This window comes from Trichoderma aggressivum, assembly GCF_033847375.1.
Source record: "Trichoderma aggressivum f. europaeum strain CBS 100526 chromosome Unknown scaffold_028, whole genome shotgun sequence".
Classification (NCBI taxonomy): Eukaryota; Fungi; Ascomycota; class Sordariomycetes; order Hypocreales; family Hypocreaceae; genus Trichoderma; species Trichoderma aggressivum.
Window position 1 is genome coordinate 1,862 of NW_026946394.1, and position 18,892 is coordinate 20,753.

The following is an 18,892-nucleotide window of genomic DNA, read 5'->3' on the forward strand; positions in this document are numbered from 1 at the left end:
GGATCTGTCAATCTGCCGCCTCACCTTTTGCTTTTTTTCCCACACCCCCCTTGTCCTCAGGCATGCATTCATCCCACGCAGCGCGTCTGTCGCAAGGGTCTAGCTTTCCCACTCGCACTTGGCCTTGTTGCAACGTAGCGGCTCTCTTTTTGCTCCGATGTGGAAATTGGCAAGGATGTGCGACAGGCTGGCAGGGGGTCTTGTCTTGTCTCTTTGTTCTGCCTGGCTCCTATCTGACGAGAATTATTCGGGTCCTAAAACTATGGAGAATGATGCGTAGATTTTCTGCCCTCGTGAGATGTTCTATATCGCGCATTGCTGTAGGAGTACATGTTGTATGACCCGAGGCAAGGTCTTTTGTTTCTTGGTCTGACACGATGCGGACTCGTAGTACTTCTTCTTCTCCTTTCTCACATGGTGTCTAACTGAAGGCGGGTGCCCAAGTTGTCACCAAGCCGGCGCGAGAGACTTGAAGAGCCTCCTCGGAAGCCATCTCTGCTCCGTCGATGCGCTTGATTTCCTATTTGAGCGAGTCACAGAGCAATAGGGTTGTATCTGTAGACGTGTCCAGACCTAATTCGGCTTGTTGTGCAACCCTCTCGGGATAGAGCTAGGATCCGGCTGCCGTCTACTACCTCCTATAACATCGGATGGCCAAAGACGATAGTCTATAGAGTGGCATCCAGTTCTTAAGGAGAAGCACGGTAACCTCGCGGGGACCATCAATCAGCCAGCAACGAATCAAGACAGTAAAAATAGCAATCAAGCGAGCAAACGATGTATCAAAAAAAAAAAATCAAAAGGGGGGTATCATTGTAATTCCCATTGCGCCAAGGCCCCATCCGCATCCCTCTATCCTCTATACGCTATCCCCTTGCCGAAGCCTCGTGTCTAGATTCCGCACTTTCGCTGGCTGCCTTTTCCGCCGTCTTCATTGCGTATCCCTCTATGAAGCCGTCCGAATCACACGTCTTCTCCAAAAGCAGCCGATGAGCAGCCACATATCGCCGCACCGCCTCCTTGTCGACCCGGACTCGCGGAACCTGCTTGACGGCCGGCTTGGGCTTTAGCTTCTCATCTTCTACCTCGGCCGATGCTCCTTTGATGTTCTGTTTCGCCGCATCTTCCTCGTTGGCCGCTGCTGCTTGTTTCTTCTTCTTGTCTTCTTCAGAAAGGTGGACTTGCTGGTCCTCCAAAGGCTCTGGCTTTCCAGGCCCCACGCCAGCATCCTCCACGACACCCATGTCTCTCAACACCCCCAAGCAGTCCTCCGGTGTAATCCACGTCGCTTGGCTGCAGTCCTCCACATCGACAAGTGTCTCCTGGCCCTGTTCCTGATCCGTCCGCGCAACGTCCAGGCTAAGCAGCCACCGGGCAATCTCTCCGGCCCAGAACCGCTGATATCCCTTCTTGCCCAAATCAGATATGGGCTTCTCCGGACCGCCCATGATGCCTTCTCTTCGCGAGATTTCGTAGGAGGCGCCCATGAGGAGGGCGCCGAGTCCCTTGCGTTGCCACGGAGGGAATATGAGGATACATGCCAGGTTATTGTTGTCCCAAGACATCTTCTCTTTTGAAAAGAAGCCTGTAATTTGCGGCGTCACAGGGGCGGCAGGCATACCGGATGGCGTTTCTACGCTTGGTGGTGTGTATACCAATAAGAAGTAGTTGAAACCTGTCACGTCGAAGAAGACGGACTTGTTATCTAGGAAGAGCTTCGCAAAGAGGGACAAGTTCTGGCAGAAGAGCTGAGACAAGAAAGGTTAGTTGTTAGCTAGCGAGGAGGCCAATCGTTGAGTGGTGGGACTCACCACATCCTGCTCTCCGTCCACCTCCCAGAGGCTCCATTCTCCCTCATCCTGAACAACTTCCTCGACGTATCGTATGTTTCCTTCTCCTCGCCGCTTTTTCTGTCCCGGACCTCGACCGCCATCCTGCGCAACGTACACGGTCCGCCTGCCTTTGGGATGCACATATATCTTGTTCCCTGGAACATGAGCTCGCTGCTGGCACAGCTTGACGTGACCCCACCAAGCCACGAGCTCTTTGGCGTACTTGAAGCAGCTAGGACAGACATACAGCCTCTCCAGCATGGGCAGGCCGTCTTTCTCCTTCTTTGACGGCCCCTTTCCAGCCGCGTCAAGAAGCCCGTCCTTGCTGCCCCCCTTGGCATTGCCTGATGTAGCTCCCAGAACCTCTTTACCGTAATAGCTTGGATACCACGTACGGAAACATAGGTTCCCCAAAACAACCTTGTCAATGTTACGATCCGTCCTCGGAGGCGGCCGATCAGACACGGGCAACGTCGGCGGCTTAGGAGGTAGCACTGGTGTGATTACCATTGGTGCTGGTCCCATCTTATCTAGTCTTGGAGGCGGCGCCGAAGGCCCGTGAGGCCTCACTAACGAAGACTGTCGGCCATGCTGGTTCGCCTGAGGGACATGGTACGTGATCTCGGGCGCAACCAGGTCCGAAGGCCGCCTACGTTCTTTGGAAGGGGCACTATTGCTCATCTCGGCCATGGCAGCTGTCCGCTTGGGGGGGATGGGGGCAGCAGCCACGGTAGCTCTGGAGCCGGGCGGGAGCGACGAGGGCATCGCGCTGCGGGAGGCAGCTGTCGGGATGTTTAGGAGATTCGGGAGAGGCTGAGCGGCAGCAGGAGGAGGAGGCGGGAGTGGATCGGCCTGCGCGCCAGGAGGACGAGGGCCATTGCGCGCGGCTCGCTTCAGCGGATCGGCCACGAGGATCGGAGGCAGAGGAACGGCGGTGACGGCGGGCACAGGAGCGGTCATCTTGTGCGTCGAGGCGACTGGAGGCGCAGGCGTCGGCGGCACAAGCGCAGAGGCGGGAACCGGAGGAGGCAGCACAGGAGTCTGACGCGTCGCACGGCGCGTGGAGGATGTAGGATCGGGCTGCTGGTCAGACGCAGACGCAGACGCAGACGCAGACGCAGGATCGGGCTCGTCTGGTCGCTTGCGCTTTTGCGGCATCGCTTGATGCTGGGGGCCAGAGCAGCCTCGTTGCTGGGATGCGAATGGTTAAAAGGAGCCGCTCTCGAGACTGGTCGAGCATGGGCTGGGGATGTCACGGGACGGCTGGATGCGGACACGGAAGCGACGAAGCCATCTAGGAGCAGCAGGAGAAAGCGACGGTTCAAATAAGCGTTTTCAGAGCGGTATAGAGCAGTCAGTACAAAGTGATTTGGCGTGTTGAGGGCTGGTGAAGAATAGCCAGATGGGAAGCTTTGGTGGTTTGCGGGAGGAAGAAGCCCGCGTTTGGACCTGTCACGTGGGGTCGCGTAAAGGGCGTACATGAGCTGAGTTTCTCGTGCAGCTTCTGCTTTGTACCTTGATGCCTTCACGAGCATCTCATTGAATGCGCATCTGCATTTCAGGATGGATTCTCACGATCTGGACTTGATGCGGCCTCTTATGGTGGGCAGGTCATCATGCAGCATTTCATGATCGACGTCACACAAGCAGGCATCAGATCAAACTGGGGCATCAAACAAGGCTTTTACAATCGCAGCAATACTCTGATGAAGATGGCAAGCATAGACTATAAAATTCCGGGTTTTATTCATTTTCTGGTTTTTTCCCTTTCTTTTCCATTTTTCAATATTTCAAAACAAAGACACCAACGAACGATATCCCCCCTAAATAGAGACTTGGTATACATGAGAAAAAAAGAGACAAAGCTCATCGCAGAGAACAGCTCGGCGCCCCCTGAGCATTCATGACTCTCTGCAAAGTATCATCGCCCTCTTCCCAATCTTTCACCAGAGTCAGCAAGCGGCGTCGTGCCAGTCCGGCATCTCGGTTGCGATACACGCTGTCGATTTTGCGCACCACTCTGTCATTGACAAGCCAGCGTTTCTCTTCAGCCATGAAATCCGCATATGACATGTCCTGTCCAAAGGTCGCCTTCACATTGGCTTCGAGATGCCCCCGTATGGCTTTGTCTGACTTGACTTGTTCCGTAGAGGGAGCATCTGGATGAGGAAATGCCGTGTCGATGGATGGTATAAAAGCCGCGCTTTTCCGGGATGGGTCGGCAAGAATCGACGTCGCAAAGAAGTACACAATACTAGGATTCTCGAGAATCGCCGGGGTCAACGTGAGGAGACCCGGCGGAGTGGTGGCGCAGTGTCCCAAGTTGAAGTACTGCAGCTGAGGCGTGCCCCTGAAGAGTCGAGTCATGGCTGGGATTGCGTCGTCTTCCACATAATTATACGCTTGGTCAAGATCTTCCGTGGCATATGCCTGGCCGATATCCAGAGATCTGATGCCGGGGTGCCCGGTCAAGGCCTCGCACAGCGCCATGGCACCTTGGGTGCTGACTCCAACCGATTGTACGAACAGTCGAGCCAGATACGGTGCCTCGGGCAGTGCGGCAGCCAGGGCCTGAGCACCCTCGTCGCCGATGGGATTGCAGGACATGTAGATGGACGTCACGCCGGAATGTGGCGAGGCGAGGAACTTGCCCACAGCAGCAGCGCCCTCGGTCGAGATGCCGAGGCCGTTCATGTAGATGTGTCGAAGGGGGAGCTTGCCGCCATCAGGGGGAGAATAGGCGGCCAGGCGAGTAAACAACTCGGCCACACCACGGTTTCCAAGCTCAGTCTGATCAAGATCCAGCGTGTGCAGATTCTTCGTCTCAGTGATGAGACGATACACGTCCTCAGCAGCATCCGGGCCAAGAGGATTCCGCTTCAACCAGACGTTGGACACGGCCCGCGACTTGATCAACGCATTCACCAGCATCCTGAAGCTCTCCCCTCCCTGGATGCAGTTTCCAGCAAGATACCAAGTCTCCATGCGCTCTGGAAACTCGGTGATGAATCGAGAAATGGCATCAACACCAGCTGGGCCAATGATGTTATTGCCCAGCAAAAAGTGTCGGACGTGCTTGTTAGTCCGCAAACTATACATCAGGCGCTCGATATGGTCAGGGCCGACGACCATTTTGCAAAGATCCATCCGGCCATCCTCATACACGACCCCTTTGCGGAACTCTGCGCCGCGAACGCTATAGTACGGCTCTCCATTACCGTCATGAAGCTCGACGGCGCCCTCGACGCCGTCAATCTCGTGGCTGCCGCTGTTGGACAAGTGCGCGAAGAAGGGCGCCAGTTCCGCCTCCTGAGCAACTCTCACCGGCATGGGAATTGCCTTGGGGCCGTCTAACGAAACCGGCTTCCTCGCCTGATCCCATCGTCCCTGTCTGGTGATACGGCTGGCCCACGCAGGTGCCTGAACACCAGCTTCAACACCGCCAGTCATACCAGGAGCCATTTTGCCGTTGCGTTTGGTGGCCTGCAACAGGTCGTAGCGACGCTGCAGAGACGCCCACGCGCGGAGACGAACTCGATCGGCGTCATAACGGATAATAGCCGTGAGTGAGCCATCGTGGACCGGATGCAGCAGCGAAGCTATGGCTACAGCTAGGTTGTGGCGAGTAGATTTGCGGCTAGGCAGGTCGTATAAGATGTCTTCGATCCTGTTCTTATCAAGTGGAAGGGCGAGGATATCGTCCGCAGTGTAACCTTGCGACGGTTTGAGCACATCGACCATGTAAGTGGTCAGGTTGTTGAGGGCAGAACGGCAGAGCCCGGCCAAGTAGATTGCCTCGTTCGTGGAGACGTTGGAGTCTGTGTTGGAACCATTGTCTGGTTTGATTCGAATCACGAGAGACGGATTAGAATCCCCGAGCAGCTCGACTTGTGTGGCGGAAGCCATGGTGAAGAATTGCGAGTGACGATGTAGTACTTTGTCGAGTCGGAGCCAAGATGCTACCAGGGTAGACGATTGATATCTACCCCCCAAAACGAAGCGGCATCCAACCCTCTTATATATACCTATATATATATATATATATATATATATATATATAAACACTTGTATATACTCAGAGAGAGACACACACAGAAACCCTCAAGAAAGGGAAGACAACTGACATTCAACCAGCAAACAGTCATCCGCATCAACAAAATTCACCAATCAGCCCAAACGCCTCCCCTCACCCCTCAGCCTCAATCTCCCAATTTACTCCAAGAATAAAACAAATCCTAATACAGGATCATCGTCATCGCCACACCCGACATATCAAAAGGGCGCATGTACTCCAACTCTTCTCCAACTCCAAAACCAGCTCGCCGATCGAAAAACAAACAAGGGGCTGTGCTGTGCTGTGCTGTGAGTCAAAAAAAAAAAAAAAAAAAAAAAGCCACCAACCCCCCCAGCTCAATCGAATCAGATCGAACATTAACGGCAGTGCATCACGCACGACAGGGCGTCAAAATGTAAGTTTAAAAGCAACAGTCGGCAAAAGGGCGTAAGGCTGCATGCATCCCCTCCCCGTTTGTTCTTGGGGGGGGCTAGCTAGGCAGAAAAAGAATCTCGTGGAACCGATCCGGCGATTATCTTTATTTGCCGTTTTGGCCTACGCTAAATACTGCCTGTTGGCCTCCCGCATAAGCGAGCCTTGATTCGATTCGATTCGTGAACGAGATGAATTCCCGTCAGGAAATTTCTATTTAGAGGAAAGTAAACAAACAAATAACACTAAGCAATGAATCCCGTGGCCAATTGACTGTTACTTGACCCAGAAGGATGAGCTGGCTGCTACTCCCGGCTCCGTCCCCTTCGCCCCCAAACCTGCAACATCACAAAGCATCACCAGCTTCGCTACGTTTCTTTATCTCTGCAAAAACTCTTTATCTAACGTCAAGGAATTCGTCATTTACCCGCCGTGTCCCTGCAGATGCACTGCTCTATGCTCTTAAAAGGCCCAATCCCTGCTACTTTTCACGTCTACCGACCCCCTGGGTATGAGGTTAAACCAACTCACGCTCACATCACTGAAATGCTCCCACTGCCACCCATCAAAACATTTCGAGGCGAGGCACACACAATTGGCATCAAGAAAAGAAACTGTCCCAAAAGATCCCGATTGACAATTCGGGGCTATTGTTTTGATGTCATGGGGAGGGAAAGAGGTAGCCATAGTAAACACATCAGCGGAGTGAAAGAAAAATTATTAAATGCCATCCAAATCTCCGCCAAGGTCGTCATCATCCAGATCTCCTTCTTGAATCTCCTTGGCCATTTCCCTCTCCCGTTCGCGTGCCTCTTGAGCATTCTTGAGCTCAAGGCGATGTTGATTCATCGGGAAGCGCATGGCCTGTTAATCGTGTTAGCTCGCGTAATTATACAAAAGAAGATGAAAGAAAAACTCACCTTGACACTCTCGTCATGAAGGGCAAGGCACGCCCGAATACGGTCGTGGAAGGCCTCTCCGGGCTCTCTTGTGGCGTACACATCACCCACTTCCTTGCTCTTCATGAATCCCTTCTCCCGGTCCAGAGTAGCTTCAATCACGCCATCTCGAATGGCCTTGGCAACAATGTATTCGGCAGACTCTTCGCTGCCAAGATGCAGGCGGATGCAAATGTCACGAAGGGAGATGCGTGAGTACGACAGCGACATCATTCGAATACCCGTCTTGATGACGTTCTGACGCAGGCGGAGGATAAGTGTGTAAGTGCCGTCCCGCTTGAAAATGTCGGCATTATCGGCAATGGTAGTCTCAAAGTCCTCCAAGTTACCCACTCGCACGGCTCGGACCAGCAAGAAATACGGGTGGAGAGCGTCCTCCAGAGACGGTTGTCGGAAGGTAGCTCTGTCGGGGATGTCTCCCATCAACAGTTCGACGACCAGCAACAGCTTAGTGGCGGTTTGTGAGAAGCCCACGGCACAGCCGCTCGACGGCGCCTTACGGGTGGCGGCTGTGAGGTGCTCGTGTGCCTCCGTGTATCGCAGCTGGATAGCTCGGATCCGTCCAAGATAGTACAAGAATCGTGCCACTTGGTTGTTGGCGGCATTCTCGGGGAACTGCGTATGTGAGACAAGCAGATCGGCTTGCTTGATGTGCGACGTCAGCAGATAGTTTCTTAGGAGCAGAACGATGACCGAAGCCTGAGTATCAATGTCCTTGCGCAAGACGGCGGTTCGGAGGACGGCTAGAAGGGTAGGTCGAATGGCGACAATGGGCGATTCGGGAGACGGCGGCAACGGGGCGATGTACTCGCAGAAGAGCGAAAAGTAAAAGTAAACCTTGGCCGAGAGGCTGTCCAGCGTTCGGCGGTTCAGGGTCTGGATACGATCCGACAGGTACTTGGAAAAGTCGGCTCCCTGCTGGTATTTCTTGGCATCGAAGAGATAGACCTGGACCAAGATACCCAGGAACACGTCGATCTCGGGGATGATCTCCTTTACCTCCTTCTTGGAGGAGCCGTTCTTGGCAGCCTTTGCGTCGGTGTCCACGTCCATCTCAGCGCCGGTAGCCCGGCCAAGCGTAACATCCTCTCGGCCAACCGCAGCTAAAAGGGCCTTTGCAATGCTGGCGGACGCCGAGGTGGCGGGGAATGTGTCGGCAATCGCCTGTGCAATGACATCTGGCGACAGGTGTTTGCGGATGAGGGAGATGGATCGAAGAGCGCGCAGGGAGAAGCGAGCGTCGAAGAGCGTAACCGCACGGTCAAGGAGGGCAAAGTTGGCCTTGATGTCTACAGGGAGCAATGCAACAAAGCATGCGTCAGAAAACATGCGCTCATCAGATATACATAACACCACCTTTGCCTGGTTTTGCTCACCTATTACAGCTTGCACAGCCGGGTCAACCTTTTCCTCCTCCTCGGTCTTATCCACGTCCATTGCCACGTCGCCTTCCGCATCGGTCGAGGGAGCAGGCTTCTTGGAGGATTTGGACGGGGGCACAACTACGGTCATACTCTCGTCGCCATCCTTGGCTGCTTTTCATCTTCCATCTTAGCTTCCTTGATCTTCCTGATGTCAATTTTGAAGGGGGGGAGGTTCGTTACCATTGTTGTGGGGTGTTTTGCTAGGCATGGCGGGCAGAATCTTAAGCTGAGGATGCCGCAAAAAGTCTTGTATGCCGCCCCTCGGGGTTCTAGAGGGATAAGAGGAAAAGCGTGTGCGATTGATTCGAAACCGACGGGGTGGATGGACCGTCTTTGTTGTTGGGCCCTTCAGACGTCAACGGTGCGTATGTTGTCTGTCCACGACACGAGGGCGGTACAGAGACAGAGACCAAGGCCAGCAGAAGAGCCAGAGGACTCGAGATCGTGGGGAGCTTCTGGAAAAGCCGAAGCCGGAGGGAGTCGAGCTGCGAACGCTGAGGCTTGTTTGTTGTGAATCTCGGCGTCTGGAGCAGGTGGAAGGTTCGAAGCTTGGGGACGTGGGAGAAGTGCTGGAACAGGTACCTAGAGGTGCCGTATGAGGGACAAGGCTAGCAATGTCGCGGTACCACGAGTTTGGCGGCGCTGTGGGCGGGCGCAGAGGTAGCGTGGACTTACCTAATGCCGTGCATCTCTGATAAGCCGTGCGAGCTGTGGGGCTGGCCACCACCTTAGTGACGTCTGCCATCCTGGTGCCTACAAGCACGAGAGTGGCCAGCAATAACTCACGACATTGGGGTGCATTGAACGCATCACCAGTACTACTAAAGGTGATGATAACAAACAACAAACAACAAGTACCTTATATCAAGTAAAAAGATACCTACTGATTATCAAGGTAAAGATGGAGATGGGATTCGGTATGAGCAACTTTGCTGCATTTCTCATCCACCACGAGCCAAATCAGGCAAGACTGCCATGTTGCGATCCCATTACTAAAGGATTCACCCCAGCCTCACGACAAGAGGTGCCAGATTCAATGCTGCAATTTAGGACTATTTTGACTGCCAACCTCCATCTATATCCTCAAGCCATCTCCCTCCCCGAGCGTTGAGACGAAAAAATCACAATGATTGCCCATATCCCGCAAGACCAGCCAGCCAGACCTTGGCATCCGGGGATGCTGGCCCTTTTAGATGAAAAGCAAAGTAAACTAGTAAATGGCCACCTAGCCAGGTATTGTCCTTTCCTGAAACGCCGTTTCGTACCGATTCTCATTACCGTCCAATCCCAAAGTTCAACAACATTTGCAGCAGCTGCAGCAGCTGTGCTCATGATTGCACCCAAATTCCATCGTGAAATTGACAATAGTTGTTCAATCTCCAAATCCATTACTCGCCCTTTCCGGGCATCACCTTGGCAGCTTGCACAGCACTCATCTTTGCGATCCAGCCCGTAGAAGGCTGAACCTTGCGTACCGTACGTAGCTCATCCGAAGAGTAGCCCGGAACGCGGATGTTGTAAGTTCGCTCTAGTACAAGCTGGATGTCACGTATCTCGAGCACCTTGGAGCCTCGTTCCTTGGAGTTTCTGCATGCCGCGTGCAGGACATTGTCAACAAACGAATCGGCGAGGTTTAGAACGCTCTATCGTAACGGTTAGTCAAGCCCATAGTGCATTCACTTCATTAAAAGAATGTATCCTTACCTCCTCTACTTCTGGAGTCAAGAGGTTGCCATCTTGGCCCTCTGCAAATCCTCCGCAAACTTGGCGTACAAGCTCATCCAGTTTCTTCTTGCTGAGCACGTGGTCACCCTCAGCGTCGTGGTTGTATGCGGGTACCCTAGGAACTGCTGGCTGATTCATGACACCTCCCACCGTTCCTCCGCCTTGGGACATGGTTGGCCGTCCGGGAACGACGCCGCCGCCAACGGCCACTCCCTGAGGCACTGCAGTAGCCTTTTCTGGTAGCTGCTTGGGGATCGGCATTCTCGGCTGGACGGTAGGCTGCTGCTGCGTAGGGTGGGCGTGGGGATGGCCCTGCTGCAGTTGAGCTCCCATATTTGGGTTGGTGGTGGTGGCCGTAACGGCAGCCGTGTTGACGTTTGCAGACTGGTTGGGCAGGGGTGCGCTTCCAGGAGTGCTTCCAGCCGCTCTCTGGTTAGCGAGAGACATTGCTGCTGAGTGGCTGAGAGCTCGTGTTGGCTGTCCTGGGCCAGCGACGGGTGTTGCAGTTTGTGGGGTTGGTACCCGCGCTGCTGCTTGAGCAGGAGATGCAGTCTGTTGAGCAACCTGGGCCTGTGCAGCAGCCGAAGCGAGAGCGGTGTTGACTGGTGCGGGCCGCGGTGGTTCCGTCTTGATTTGCACCTGTGGCTGAGGTTGTCCTTGGGGCTGCCCTTGAGGTTGCACCTGTTGTTGCAGCTGTGCCTGTTGATGCAGCTGTGCCTGTTGTTGCTGTTGCTGCTGCTGCTGCTGCTGTTGTTGTTGCTGCTGTTGTTGTTGCTGCTGTTGCTGTTGCTGTTGCTGCATCTGCATCTGCATCTGCTGCTGCGGTGGTTGCGGTTGCTGTGGTGCCTGCATCTGTTGTTGCATCTGCGGTTGCATCTGCTGTTGGCCTTGCATATGCTGCTGCCCTGTGACGGCCGCGTTCGGAACGGGCCGTGCTTGCGGCTGCTGTGTAGGCGTAGACGCAACGCCATTTGGACCTGGGACTCGATTGGCACCAGCCATCTGTTGCTGGTTTTTGGCGGCCTCTGCGGCAGCATTGCTGGCCATTTGCGCGGCGTTCTGGGGCTTGCTGACAGCTGCTACGGCTGGAGAGGCAGCCGGCATGACTGGAGTAGCGTTGCCTGGCTGAGTTGCAGCATGAGCGGCGCCGGTGACGCCAGCAGTTGCTTGGTTGGCATGAGCCTGTGCTTGTTGAAGAGTTCCCTGCTGCTTTCGAACGCCTTCCACCCACTTGTGGGCTTCAGCGTATAGTTTGAGTTGTTGGTCTTTTCTCAGCTGGATTTGCCGCTGCTCCTCCTCCTTGAGAGGGTTTCCTTGAGCTGCCCGGTCGGTTATCAACTTCTCCCAGCTAGCAACCTTATTCTTAGTAGTTTCCATAGTCATGAGAGCTCGGGCATATCGTTCTTTCATTTCTTCGATCCACTTGGCGGCCTCGACAGACTTGTCTGCAAGCTGCACTGGGGGCCGAAATGTCATCTTATTAACATGCTGCACGTAGGCTTCGGGTATCTTGGGACGTTGCGCCGCAGCAGCAGCGGCAGCGGCCGTTGCCGTCGCTGGTGCTTGGGCATTCTGTGCCTGACCAACTGCGCCAGTAGCCGTAGCTTCATTGTTTCCTGCACCTGGTGGCTTTTGTTGCTGTGCTTGTGACTGAGCCTGTTGAGCCTGCTGTTGAGCCTGTGCCTGAGCTTGTGCCTGAGCTTGAGCTTGAGCCTGGGCTTGTGCTTGTGCTTGAGCCTGCTGTTGAGCCTGTTGCTGGGCCTGGGCTTGGGCTTGCAGAGCGGCATTCGGGGCCGGTTGCGCCTGTCCTTGCGCTTGTGCTCCTGGTGGACGGGCTTGAGGTTGTTGTTGCTGCTGCTGCTGCTGTTGTTGCTGAGCAGCATGAGTTCTCCGCTGTTGAATCTTGGTAATCAACATCTTGGAGAACTCTATAATCTTCAGTCGAGCAGCAATTTGGTCCGGGCTGTTGCTTGGGGATCCATTCATCTTGGTCCAGAGGCCCCGCAATCCTTGCTCGTACTTGGTCTTCTCGTCATCGCTTAGATATGGGAGGTTCTTGATCTGGCCTGGCTGGTACATGGGAGGCCGGTTCTGAGCAGCAGGAGCCTGTACGCCCTGAGGCTGGGGCTGGCCTTGCTGGGCCATCTGGCCCGGGGCGGTATTCATTGTCGTTCGCCGATCGGGTGCGCGCTAATACTCGGCGGATGGGCAAGGGCTGGCAGCTGCGAAATACAACACGACAAGCGGTACCGATGGGACAGATTGATACGCAATATCACTGCAATAAAATCTGATGAGGGAGCACTGGGTGGAAGACGCGTTGTGAAGTTGAAGTTGAGGTTCGCTGGGAAGGCTATCGCAGTTGCCTCGCGATGCGCCACTCCACCAATCAGATTCGCCCCAGCAACGGGTGAGCGTTTGCGTCGGCACGGAGCCGGGGCTTAACCGGCGCGCGAGACGGTCTCGTTATATAAGCCAGCATCACTCTTAAACGCTTAAAACGCCGCAATATACAAAGTTTGTCGTATCAAATGTTGGACGAACGAATCTACATGTCTTTGCTGAGCATAAACAACCCATGTAAATCTCAGCCTGAACAGCTATAATCAATGCGCAGTTTGGTCCCCGATGCCTTTTACCTGCGGTTGTGTCTATTTTCGGCATATTGGTACATTTGACCATATTAGGTCAAAGCTCTGACATTCGCATTTCGCCGTGTAATTGAACTTGTCCTCAAAAGAGTACCGAATCATCTTTTGCCCGTGGACTTGGCAAAACTACAAAACCCAATGAAGAAGGGGGAGAGTAGCATGATGATTTGGCGCATATCATTCCGTGGAGAAGTCTCCTGAGAGCTGCAGATCTACAGCACCAGACTGGAGATGTTTTCCGCGGCAGCTCCTCCTGCTCCCGTGGGCCTTCTTCAGCTTGCTGACTTGTCTGCTGTGCCTGATTCAAGTAAGAGTGGGCGAATCCCCATATCAACTCTACAGGCATACTGTGTAGCATTGGATGCCGACTAAGGTAGGTACATACTCATGCTAGTAGTCGTGGTAGCAGCTTACGAGGGGCACTTGTTCGCATGGAAAACAAAGCAGAGATTAGCACCGATTGGGTATCTAGATATATTACGCGGTATGCCTCATATTAGGAGGCTTGTCGAGACCAGTGCGTCTATGTCTACATTCAAGCCTCTTCTCATGCAGACAAACCCTCCTGAGTGAGCCTGAGCTGTGTTGTCGAGTTAGAGCACATCTTGCCCATTGTAGAGGTATGTACATGCACTGTCACTAACACAGGCCAATGCCCCGAACAACGAATTGATGATGTTTGCAACTACTGGGTACTCACCATGGCCATCCAATCAAGCAGTCCTCGCTTTGGAGACCAACCTACTCCTGTACCTGTCCAGGCACATACATACGATGCCCCGTTTATATGTCAGAAGCATGATGAGGTGGCTGCATTGTTGCAGCGAGGGACAAATCAAGGGGCACCAGCCTCAACACCTGGTATCCAGACGTAATCTCGTGTTGACCCAAAAGAGAGCTGGAGAGAACGAGACAGACATGGGAGAAAAAAAACCCCGCATCGTTTCCTGGCGGATTCCACCGAAAGATGGAATGTTCTTTTCCGATGGAAGCAGGTTTGGGGAGCAGTCCAAGTGGGCAATAAGGCCACCACGGGCAATTCGTCCAAGCATTGCTGCCCAATGCGAGCGACGATCCCCTGTCGCGGTGGATCGAGGTCAAGGTACGAAGCATCATCTAGACGGAGTTGTCAGAACCGCCAGGATGCCGCGCCCTTGCATCCGAGAGGAAGGAAGAGGGAGCGACTGGATGGCATTTTGTCGATGCGCCGGGCAGTAAACAAAGGGACACGGCCAAATCAGTGGAAGCCAATCAACCACAAGATTCGCTGGCGGCCGCAGTTCTCAGCGCTGGCGTCGTGCCACACCATCCGCCCTCGGAAGCTAGAGCAGCCACCAGACGGCACCAATCTGACCCAAATCCCACACGGGTTTCGTTTCGCAGTGCGTTATGCATAATGCAAATTAATCTACATGAGCATTCTGGAATTGCCAGAGAAGAACGAGTTGTCTGCGATAAGCTGGGGAGAGGAGGGAGGGAGGGGGGCACGTGCGAGCGAGGCGTGTTGTACAGGACATGCACCAGATTAATGCCAGATACATTGAAAGACTCTAAATTAGTAGATAGATAGAGTACCTCATGTACGAGACAATCGATGAGATGAGATGAGAAATCGGGCGTCATGCTTTACTATACGCACTCCGTAACTGTAGGTACCTACAAAGTATGGATGCCATGCATGGACCGTTGCAGGATCCCGCTCCCTCTCCCTCTCCCTCTCCAGATGCTGAAACAAGGTTCAAGCAGCCCGTTGACCCGACGCTTCGGCTGATGCACATGGAGTTCCATTTGATGTCCTGCGTTTTAAAGGGGCCTCGCCCGTCCCGTCCATTGATTTCCAGTTCCGTCCGCAGCGCCTCGGCCAGCCATTCACGGCCCGTCATTCGCCTGTCGCCTGCAGCTTCTCGCCAAAAAATTTGGTTCTGCAGCATCCAGGCAGCAGATCGCAGATCCGCCCAGGGCTGAATTGGGGCCCTTTTGTTTAGGTTGCTTTGTTCTGCTTTGCTTTGCCTCTTTCGCATCACTCAAACCTTGTTCCTTTGTACTCGTTATATATCCTCTTCTCTCCTCTCCTCTCCTCTCCCTTCGCCAGGTTGCCTCTCCCACTCTCTCCTCGCTTCCTCTCCTCTCCCCTCTCTCCTCCCCTCACCCCCTTGAATTGCTCCTACACCTCCCTTTTCCATCTCCTCTGCTCTCCCTCGTTTTAGCCTCCAAACAAGCTACCACTACTGTACGAGTATAAGCCGTGTGGGTGCCATCAGGTGTTACCAACACGCCGACCACCCCCAGGCCCTCCAGAAACACTATCATGCTCCCGAACACAGTCCGAGTCACTGCTTCTCCGTGCTGGAGGTTCCTGCTCTGGATCCCGACCCCTTGACGCATTTCGCCCTCTTTCGCATCCGACATCTACTGGCTAGTGTCCATTTCCATCTCGTTTTTTTTTTGCCTGTGTCTGTTTGTCGCCTCTCTCCACCTCACAAAATCGCCACGGGCCCCAGACTGCGCAATTACAAGGACAATCAACGTACGTGCCATGAATCTTGCTGTCTCTCCCCTGCCTCGATGCTGATGGTTGCAACCCCCGCGCAGCAACCGCTTGTTTTTTTCCCTTTTTTTTTTCTCATTCCAAGCGAAAACACCCCACGCAATTCCAAGACCCACGGCCAATTGATAGCAATTTCTCGCGACTCTGATCCGAGACACGAGGGTCATCGACGACCGACACAACGGACCACCCCGTGGCCAGATAAAAAGAAAGACAAACCCCAGTCATACGTTTCACACGGATTGAAATTGCTCACCTACATACAAACATACAACCTTTCTGTTACTTTAATTCCCTCGCCATCGTCGCAACCAGCCATGGGCCGACACAGCAAAAGTTCGCAGAGGCGGGCGTCAACGCCGAATTTAAAGCTCTCGCCAGCTCATGTGTCAGCGCTGCAGACCGCCGACCCAGCTTCACCGCCCGACACTCCCATCACCTCACCACACTTCCCCCGCAAGAGTGCCCAGGCGGCGTTTTATCTATTCACGAATCCCCTGGCCCAAGACCCGAACATCAGGCCCTACGGCACTGGCCATCAGTTCAGCTATCGCCCGCTGGAGCAATTGAGTCCCCGATCGTCGTCGTCGTCAGAAGCTGATGAGGAGGATGCGAGCGATGATGAAACCTCCGAAAGCGCTAGCGTTGTCAGCCTGCCAAACTCTTCGCGACGGCCGCGACGAATCTCGAGGGGGGGAATTGACTTTGATGATTTAGACGCATGTGCAGATGCGGACGCAGAGCCGGATCTGGACTCAGCGAGCTCCGAATCTGAATCTGAATCTGAATCTGAATCTGAGGCGGAGCCAGACAAGCCTAAGCGAACAGGATCCGCGCACGGTCCCGCGACAAGCACCCTCGAAGGCTGTGGCTTTACAATTGAGGACATCGATCCCATGGACAGCGACTGCGAGGGTCTGGATGTCCTCTACCCCATTGAAATCGAGTCCGACATCGAGTCTACCAGAAGTAGATCTACGTCTCGACATAGGGATTTGGACAAGGACATGATGCAAGACCTCGAGAAGCTCAACTGCAGCAACGAAGCATCCGACGATGAGGCGGAGGCCGAAGAAGAGGATGATGCGGAGTCGGAGTTCATGAGGAGGCAGCAGGAGCTGAAGCGCATTCGAAGAGTGAGCATGTCGAGCAGCTTCGGCAAGAGGACTCACAGCGAGCTAAGTGACTCGGATGACAACGACTGTGCTCTCGATGTCAACGAAGCTGGTTCCAGTGCCCGCCGCTTCCACAAAAGAGTCCACCGCGGAAGCTTGCTCTTCCAGGACCCTCCCGCACCTCGAATTGACGAGCTGGAAGAACCCAACTCGGATGAGGATGAATACGTCAGAGAGATTCGTATCGCACGAGAGCTACCATACCCTTCGGCCGAGATAATGGATACTGACTCGAGCTAAAGAGAAGGGCAGAAGGAGAAGCAACAAGAAACAAAAAAAAGAAGAAAAGAAGAAAAAAATCTTATCCACCAAAAACATTCGCAGCTTCGGCTGTCAAGGGGGGCATGTATTAAGACGTTTACGCGATGACGAATGATGTTACGATAAAATTAGAGGGGCGCATCGAAGCCTCAAAGCGAAGTTACTGCCGGACGCTGAACATTGATATATACTTGTACGGCGCAACTATCTTGCAACCTGAACCGTTGGATATCATTTACCTGGGTTGGAGATGTGATGGGAAAACATGTGTCCAGCGGAGGCGAAACCATTGCAACAAGACCCCCTTTGCGCCGTCTTTGGGTTCCATTTCAGCAAAGACCGGACCGGAGTTTCTTCCTTCGATACCTTTTAGATCATTGAGCCTGCGTCAGTTGTTTTATTTGTATTTTCTTAGACGAGCGAATATGTGGAGGTAGATGTGTTTTGACATTTTGCAGTTGATACTTGAAGACATGTGTAGAAGAAATGACAGAGTTGATAGACAATAGAAGGACATTCCTGCCGTACTGTAAGCTGCTGTTTGCTTTACATCACTTGGTCAACCATCATGAAATGTCTAGCTTGAGCGGAACACAGCAGATGAGCCCCGCTGTGGACCGTTGAAGCTCAAAAGCCACCTCGGATCTTGGTGGGGTGGCGCCGCTGTGTTAATCATCAAATCAAAGTACCAACATCAACCTCTCGCCATCAAAACATCATCCGACTCGCCAATCTCCATTGCTACATCCTGCGCTCTACGGACCTCAATCTTCTACATCACTCGGCTTTTTCACAACTCTGGAACAAAGACGAATACGCCATTTGACTGCTCCAATTCTCTCTAGACGCGTGCCGAAATCACACATCAAGCCATGGACTCGTCATTATTAGCAGCTCATCTCGAGCAAATACAAAGCTCCTGTCAGGGAATTGACTCTCTTCCGTAAGACACAGCGCCTCGCCCAAAGAAGAGAAAAGAGCTCCAAAGCTGACAACCCGGCAGTTTCCCACCTCCAAAGATCTTCACCAACGCATTGCTGTCAAATCACGACATCACATGCTTGATTCGAGATACAGAGGCCCACGAACGCGCTCTGTTTTCCGTGCCCCCGCCACCTCCCGCCACTGCCGCCGCGAGCAAACCCTTGAAATCGGTCGAGACCGAAATCAAGCCCAAGAACCGTCGGCAAACAGTCTTCAACGTTGCTTCGGGAGAAGTAACGACGGGCCCTACGACTCGCGGTGCGCCGCATCGACGCACCGCGGTGGCTGCCGTGCTGGGCGGCGAGATGCATGATGAGCTGCGGCGCGGGGAAGCAGATCGGAAAGGCGACCTGGATGTCGAGGTGTTGCTCCGCGGCGCCGAGAAGCTGTGCGGCGTGTACGAGCTGCCGGGGGCGCGGGAGCGGATCACGGCGTTGAGGTCGAGGCATCGGAATGGGAAGAACACGACGGCTTATTACGAGGCCAAGGTGGCGGAGCAGGCGGAGCAGCTGGCGAGCATGAATAAGGACTGGATGGATCAGAGTGAGAAGGACCGGGAGGAGCCTCGGGATGGAGGTGGGGATGAGTGGACGGAGGATGATTTGAGGAGGGAAGAGGAGGAGGCGAGGCAGATGGAGGCGAAGAAGAGGGAGCTGCAGGCCAGACTGAAGTCTATGGAGAAGGACCTCGGAGGGCTGAGAAACATGTACTCGTAGGAGGCAAGACGAGGAGTCGCATTAGCAGGCAGTGAGAATAACGATACCCCCTTTGTTTGAGCATGATGTTGAAATCTTCTCCAGAAAGCTATAGATCCCCATCTACATATGCGTTCACCAGCAGAAAAGAA

The 18,892-nt window shown here is 53.8% G+C and overlaps 6 protein-coding genes across 6 annotated transcripts; 2 read left to right on the forward strand and 4 right to left on the reverse strand.

The window, feature by feature from the left end:
- Nucleotides 1–866: 866 nt before the first annotated feature.
- Nucleotides 867–2,990, reverse strand: Triagg1_6791 (uncharacterized protein; the record flags this gene model as incomplete). The annotated part of the gene is made up of 2 exons (XM_062901454.1): nt 867–1,748; nt 1,812–2,990. The coding sequence occupies 2 exons, from the start codon at nt 2,988–2,990 to the stop codon at nt 867–869; spliced, it is 2,061 nt and encodes a 686-aa protein (XP_062754119.1).
- Nucleotides 2,991–3,698: 708 nt separating this feature from the next.
- Nucleotides 3,699–5,738, reverse strand: Triagg1_6792 (uncharacterized protein; the record flags this gene model as incomplete). The annotated part of the gene is made up of 1 exon (XM_062901455.1): nt 3,699–5,738. The coding sequence occupies one exon, from the start codon at nt 5,736–5,738 to the stop codon at nt 3,699–3,701; it is 2,040 nt and encodes a 679-aa protein (XP_062754120.1).
- Nucleotides 5,739–7,038: 1,300 nt separating this feature from the next.
- On the reverse strand, nt 7,039–9,390 carry Triagg1_6793 (uncharacterized protein; the record flags this gene model as incomplete). Its single annotated transcript, XM_062901456.1, has 4 exons — nt 7,039–7,182; nt 7,239–8,809; nt 9,030–9,283; nt 9,377–9,390. The coding sequence occupies 4 exons, from the start codon at nt 9,388–9,390 to the stop codon at nt 7,039–7,041; spliced, it is 1,983 nt and encodes a 660-aa protein (XP_062754121.1).
- A 699-nt stretch (nt 9,391–10,089) lies between these two features.
- On the reverse strand, nt 10,090–12,592 carry Triagg1_6794 (uncharacterized protein; the record flags this gene model as incomplete). Its single annotated transcript, XM_062901457.1, has 2 exons — nt 10,090–10,344; nt 10,406–12,592. 2 exons carry the CDS (start codon nt 12,590–12,592, stop codon nt 10,090–10,092), a joined length of 2,442 nt encoding a protein of 813 aa, XP_062754122.1.
- Nucleotides 12,593–15,942: 3,350 nt separating this feature from the next.
- Nucleotides 15,943–17,040, forward strand: Triagg1_6795 (uncharacterized protein; the record flags this gene model as incomplete). Its single annotated transcript, XM_062901458.1, has 1 exon — nt 15,943–17,040. The coding sequence occupies one exon, from the start codon at nt 15,943–15,945 to the stop codon at nt 17,038–17,040; it is 1,098 nt and encodes a 365-aa protein (XP_062754123.1).
- An 893-nt stretch (nt 17,041–17,933) lies between these two features.
- On the forward strand, nt 17,934–18,761 carry Triagg1_6796 (uncharacterized protein; the record flags this gene model as incomplete). Its single annotated transcript, XM_062901459.1, has 2 exons — nt 17,934–18,004; nt 18,065–18,761. The coding sequence occupies 2 exons, from the start codon at nt 17,934–17,936 to the stop codon at nt 18,759–18,761; spliced, it is 768 nt and encodes a 255-aa protein (XP_062754124.1).
- Nucleotides 18,762–18,892: the final 131 nt, after the last annotated feature.